At 41.1% G+C, this 6,943-nt stretch overlaps 1 protein-coding gene across 1 annotated transcript; it reads left to right on the forward strand.

Annotated features, from left to right (window-relative positions):
- Positions 1-11: 11 nt before the first annotated feature.
- On the forward strand, positions 12-4,346 carry LOC130550127 (calcitonin receptor-stimulating peptide 1; the record flags this gene model as incomplete). The annotated part of the gene is made up of 4 exons (XM_057327504.1): positions 12-117; positions 438-541; positions 1,344-1,472; positions 4,184-4,346. Coding segments are annotated over exons 2-4 (381 nt in total), but the record flags the coding sequence as incomplete, so codon positions are not given.
- Between the last annotated feature and the right edge of the window lie 2,597 nt (positions 4,347-6,943).

The following is a 6,943-nucleotide window of genomic DNA, read 5'->3' on the forward strand; positions in this document are numbered from 1 at the left end:
TAGGAGCCTATAAAGGGATGGAGTGAGTGTGTGAACAACAGAGAAACATCTGTACCTTTTACCAGTAGCTTACATCAGTAAGTTGTCCAAACTTACTTGGGTTAAAAACTGCAGGAGGTGAGTGATTTTTATCCTTTACATAACAACTGTAAACTTTTAGTAGTGCCAATAGTCTATTTAAATAATAAAGGAGTTACTTATACTACAGATTCATAATGTCTATAGTATTTCATTTAAAAGTGCCTCGAATTAATCTTTAGTAAATCAATGAAAAAGCATGAAAAAACAAGTGTGTGTTCTGATAACTTCACGATTGAGCCTTGCACTCACACTAACATTGTCAATGTTTTATGATCAATTTCCATAATTGTTGTGATAATCTTTAAATGAATAATGCATTGCGGAATAATGTTTTTTTTCCTTTTGTTTTGCAAAAGAACACTGAAATATTGATGTCTACAATGTATCATCTGAAACTGCCTATCCAGGTTGTTCTTGTCTTTGTGATACTGCATTGTGTTGCCACAGTTCCTCATAATAGGTAAATTTCTTGACTCTACGCTTTATTAAGACTTCATTTTGTTACTGAATAGACTTTTTGCTGAGGTTGGTTCAACCTAATATAGTCTTTTTCAATTATGTTTAAATATGTTTGACCAAAATACAACCTGATATTGCTATACTACTCTATATAAGGCATATTTTTAGGTTATTTGATTAAACAATTTTGCAGGATGTACTCTAGAATATTGTTGACTTAATCTATAATGGATGCACTCAGAATTAAAATTAAGATTTTTTTCTTTCTTTACATTAAATTATTTTTTCAAGGGATAAACTGAATGAAAAAGCCAAAACAAGTACAACCAGACAATGTTAAAAAAGCATCCCAGGGTGCTCCTTATTCAAAGATTCAGATATTTTTGCTACATAAATTTGTAACACACATTCTATTTGGTGACATTACTATTCCAAAATTTAAAAATACTACGGATAGAGAAATAGTAATGTATGAAGAGAAATGTGTGTACAGTGTAATGGCAATATATGATTCAATCATATTACATTTTCTGTTGAACCACAAATAAATAATAAATAAACAACTTAATTTGAATGACAATACAGATACATTTTAGGATGCATGCCATTTACAGTGTAAGTTCATTTGAGGAAGTTGATATTTTTGGTATATTTCAGATATAACAAGTGTGTTCGAACTGTGTATGTGAGTGATATGACCATAAACTGATCCACTTACAGTGAAGAGTGTCATAGCCAGGGAAGTGGCAATCTATAAGCAGCTCTGGATGAGATGGTGTTTTGTGTCCTCTTATTGTCGACAGGTACTTCCTCTCGTCGAAGGATGATGATTTGCGGGAGGGCGATGGCTGGCTGGTTACAGATCTGTCTGATAACCCCTTCATGAGTTTCATGGGGCCACGGCCCCAAAGAGAGCTGACTGCAGTGAACAGGTACTTCTGCTTAAAAGCTTGATATCTGTCATGGTCCTGCCTTCTTGTTCAGGAGTTTCTAGTCTTGTGGCAGGATCGTGACAGATCCCTTATGTTTAGTGTGAGAAAGCCATGGAGTGTTTATCTTTTGACACTCCATGTGTTTTCTCGTGTCTTGTCATTGGCCCCGCCCCTCTCATTTCCGTATTGCTTCCCTGCCGTGTCTTATGTTCTTCACCTGCCCCTCGTTATCTTCCTTTGTCTGTCTCCCTATTTAATGCCCTTGTGTTTGCTGTCCTGTGCTAAATCGTTTTGTACATTCCCCGTGTCGTGCTCGTGTTCCTCTTACCTTGCCTAGTAGCATCTGTGGACTACCTTCCTTGTTTTGGACGTTGTGTTGTGGTTAGTGTTTATTGTTTATTTTACCCCTTCGAGGGAAGTGTTTGTTTTTGTTGAGTTATTGTTATAGTGATCGTGTCCTGTTTTCCCCATTGTGGGTTTTTGTTTTCTGTTCTGTTGTTCAAAATTAAAGTCTTGATTGCAGGCTTGAGCCTGCCTGCACTTGGGTTCTTCCCTACTCATATCCCTGACAGAACAATTCAGCCAACACTGAACCCAGCAGGCAGCATGGAGGAGTCGAATGAGGCATTCATGAGCCGCCAGGCTCACGTCCTGTTTGGCTTCTGCCAGAGGGGGACCCCCATGAAGGACTTCGCCATGGACTTCCTCTCCACCGCGCGCTACTCGGGGTTCAACGAGGCAGAACTGAAGGTAATTTTCAACAGCTGCCTCGATGAACCCTTTGAGCCAGCTGAGATGTGCCGGTTGAGACCCCTGGGCTTCGTGGACCAGCTCCAGCTCGCGATGGATCGCGAGGAGCCCAGGGGACTGTCCATGGCGGAGCCTCTCACGGGGCTGGCGGCTATCCCGGAGGATCGCCCCTTGCAGATCGGGGTTTTGGGTGTCACCACACCATTTGCCTCAACCCCTGCAGCCTCGCCACCAGCCAGCCTCGGTGGCAAGCGGGGGAGGCGAGAGTCTTGGGGGTCCTCGTCGGAGGCCTCCAACACCGAGCCAGCCGTGCCCTTCACCTCCTTCCTTCAGCCGACCACCAGACGGGTGGCTCGGCTGAAGAAGAAGAGGCAACGGAGTGGGGAGCGGGATCCAGCCCAGCCGGTGCAGCCGGCGTCCCAGCCGGTGTCCAGTCTTGTGTCCAGTCCTGTGCCCAGTCCGATGTCCAGTCCGGTGCAGCCGGTATCCATTCCGGCACAGCCGGAATCCAGTCCAGTGTCTTGTCCAGCCCAGCCAGTGATCCAGCCGGCGTCCCAGCCGGTGCAGCAGCCGGCGTACAGTCCGGTGCCCAGTCCAGTGCCCAGTCCGGTGTCCAGTCAGGTGTCCAGTCCGGTGTCCAGCCCGGGGCAGCCGGGATAAAGTCCGGTGCAGCCGGCTTTCCAGCCAGCGTTCCAGCTGGCCTTCCAGCCGGCGACTCAGCCGGCGTTCCAGCCGCCGTCTCAGCCGGCAGTCCGCCCGGTCCCTAGCCGGGCCAGGCTGGCAACCAAGCCTGCCAGTTCCCCCCGGACTCAGCGCCCTCGTGGGCCTCCCCCGGCCAAGACTGTTCCCTCTAGCCCTAGCCCCCCATGAACTCTGTTGTTCCCCCACCCCCCCTCCCATGTTTGTTATTTTTACTGAGTCACCCCAACCCCTTGGTCTTGTTTTCTTGTCTGCCCCTGATTTTGTTTTCCATGTTTTGTCTGTTCTTGTCACTGTCCCAGTCCGTCTTGTCTTGCTAGTCGGCTCCTTGGTGAACACCTGGGGGTGTTCATTAAGGGGGGGCTCTGTCATGGTCCTGCCTTCTTGTTCAGGAGTTTCTAGTCTTGTGGCAGGATCGTGACAGATCCCTTATGTTTAGTGTGAGAAAGCCATGGGGTGTTTATCTTTTGACACTCCATGTGTTTTCTCGTGTCTTGTCATTGGCCCCGCCCCTCTCGTTTCCCGTATTGCTTGGGAATCCCTGCCGTGTCTTATGTTCTTCACCTGCCCCTCGTTATCTTCCTTTGTCTGTCTCCCTATTTAATGCCCTTGTGTTTGCTGTCCTGTGCTGAATCGTTTTGTATATTCCCTGTGTCGTGCTCGTGTTCCTCTTACCTTGCCTAGTAGCATCTGTGGACTACCTTCCTTGTTTTGGACGTTGTGTTGTGGTTAGTGTTTATTGTTTATTTTAGCCCTTCGAGAGAAGTGTTTGTTTTTGTTGAGTTATTGTTATAGTGATCGTGTCCTGTTTTTCCCATTGTGGGTTTTTGTTTTCTGTTCTGTTGTTCAAAATTAAAGTCTTGTGTTAACCCCTTCACCGCCTGCCTGCACTTGGGTTCTTCCCTACTCATATCCCTGACAATATCAGTGTCAAACATGACTTTGAAATCTTGCTATTTTTAATAGACAACATTAAACCTTTGCCGTTTTATACAGTACTTTTGTGGTTTTGAAAGGGAAGAAATTATTAAGATACTGCAAAAAAATCATTATAATTCATATTTAATAAACAAGAAATGTTAAATCAAAGGTTTCAAAAAGTAACAGGTTATGTTAAAAATTAGCTTTTTTTATATAAGCAATGCTTATTTAACATCTAGCCACACTATGTGTACTGTATGTGTCAGTTTGCCTAAGTATTATAACAATTTCATAATATTTATAAGTATAAAGGTTGACTAACCCTCTCCACTACCCCACAGTCACCATATAGAAAAGAGGAAGTGTAATACAGCCACCTGCGTCACTCAGAGATTAGCAGACTTTCTCGTCCGATCCAGCAACACCATCGGCACCATCTATGCGCCGACCAATGTAGGATCCAGCGCTTATGGAAAAAGAGACCTTCTCCAGGCGCCCATTTATGTACCATTCTAGTTCAACTACTAAACTTGGGGAACAATAAAAAAGAGTGTTACATAGCTGATGATGATGAAGATTATTCTGTTTTATAACAGATTTTTTGGGGGATTTTTTTTGCACTTTTTCTGTGTAAATCTTTGAAAGCCAGTGCCTTTCAGTATTAACAATTGTTACAGCATTCAATTTCTGGTAAATCTTGCATGACAATAAGTTCTCAAACGTAGTGTCTTGATGGCATACAAATAAAACGTACTATAAAAACATATTGAAATAGCAAGATTCACATTTTGTTTTGACTTTTGTAATAAAACATCTTTAAAATATCTTTGAAAAATGCTGAATGTCTTTAAACATGTATATTTGGCAAATGTTTCTATTCAAAGTGAATTAGAATGGATTCAATTCATACATTTCATGATGATTTCCTATTTCCTTGCTGGGAAAAAAGAAAAGTTTACATAAAATAAATTATTTTATGAACAATAGACTGGATAAAATCATGAATAAAAATCCATCATGCAGCTGAAGCAACCACAAAATATAAAAATGGATCAAAACAGTCAAGTACCATGCGTTCCAAACATGGTGAAATATCCCACAACCATTAGGTAAGAACCCTGCCTGACACCATCTGATTGGATTGAGAGTCCCGCATCTCTATTTTGATAAACACACAGAAAAAGTTAATGCACACCAACATTCGCCACCTGAAGTGCTCCTATACATTGATTACTGTAAGCTGTTATTACTGAGCATCAGGTATATGAGCCCTGAAAGAGAGTTATTTTGTGCACCATAATAACACATTATTGCCATCTGACCCTATTTACTGTCTCTAAAAATATTGTGCCTGTATCTAATAAAACAGAGTCGAAGTACAGTCGTGGCATCTGTTTTTTTAAGATGGAGAGATTGGGCCATTGTTTTAACCCATTGTCACATGCAGTGCTTTTGTTAAAGACGAAAAAAAAATTCCATTCCAAAATTTCATTTAATCAGCATTTCTAGATGTCTTGTGGCCGCATTTCAGTCCACACTGTAAAAATAAAAGGTGCCTCAAATATCCTGTTGTGTACTCAAAGAACCTTAAACCTTATTTTAAGTGCTTCAAAGCTCCTTTTCTCATAATAGGGTTATTGGTGGAACCATTTATAGTTTTTGTGGTTCTTCCAGGAACCTAGGAGATTCTTGAATAACCCCACATTCAGTTGTGAAGTTCTGGAGTCACCTTTTCACTACACTGGGACCTCAAAGTGCTTTGCGGGTTATTGAAGGAACTCAAATTCTAAAAAATGGTTCTTGTAAGATCTGTAAACTTGTAAGTGGTTCCTGGAGAATCTCTCTTGTACAAGACAGTATCTAGAGGAACACCACAAAATTCTGAATGAAATGGGGATTTTTAGACTGATCATTTTGATGCTTTATAAGAATAGGCCAAAGTTTGGTTTGTGGTCCCTGCTATGTGAACACACATTTTAAAATCATGCACATGATTAGAAAAGGCTAAATGTTATTTTGCTTTTAATTCTTTTATATTTATTAATATTGATATTATATTAATTGGAGACAATACTATCATTCAATAACTATTCATTCCATAAGATCCTAAATCACTGAAATCTTTTGAAAATGTAATGTTGTTGTGTTTTCCATTCGAACAAACTGCAGCTGCTCTGTGTGTTTATTGTGCAGTCTCGCGCTCCACAGTACTGTGGCGCTGTTGGCCCAATGTCACAGAGTCAATGCATGTGGCGCTTTCGTTAGTAATATGTGTGTTTAACTTATTCCAGCTCTGCGCAGACCGATCACCTTATGACAAAACGCATACGGCATTAGAATAGCATTTCTAAAGCATACAGGGCAGTCAGTTCACAAATAGCTCTCACTGTGCTTTGATGTCATACGCCGTTCCGTCTGCGATCAAACATCTGACTGGCACGCACGAGGTGTACGAGTTTTCACCGGTGTCCTCTCGCGACAGAGACGGGAATTCAAAATAACGGATGGCAACAACCTCTCGACTGTCCCATTGGAGGTAAGTAAAGTAAAAATATATAAATAACTGAAATATATTAACTATATACTATTTATACAAATGTGTACTCTGACACGTCTAATTGTATGGCCGTTTTTGGCTGTTTAAACCGTTTACTTATTTTATACAGTGTAGACAACGCTTGTTTTAGCCGAGATGCTAACGAATATAAGTTAATGATGAAGCTTGTGGGGCTAACGTTAAATTGGTGTTAAATGACAAACAATGACTTTTAGCCACTTTTAGCTATTATGTTCACTTTTAGTAAATGTATAGCTCTTTTTTTCTTGTTTGTGTTGAATGGTTTCCCCACCCATGTTACATAAATTGCCTGTAATTAAATATTTTTATCATATTCAGTTCTGTTTTTATCCTTTTTCCTCAGAATTTTCAGTATTTTCCAGTTGTGTCGACAAAAAAAGTAAGTATTATATTTATTATGATTTTTTTATTGTTATGTTATTTGTTATATTTGCACATGTAAAAACACTCACTGACTAGGGTTGTCACGGTACCATAAACATGTCTTACGATACTATACCAGCTGAAGTATCTCGATACCAAG

The sequence above is a fragment of the Triplophysa rosa genome, unplaced genomic scaffold (assembly GCF_024868665.1).
Source record: "Triplophysa rosa unplaced genomic scaffold, Trosa_1v2 scaffold23_ERROPOS5925052+, whole genome shotgun sequence".
Taxonomy (NCBI): domain Eukaryota; kingdom Metazoa; phylum Chordata; class Actinopteri; order Cypriniformes; family Nemacheilidae; genus Triplophysa; species Triplophysa rosa.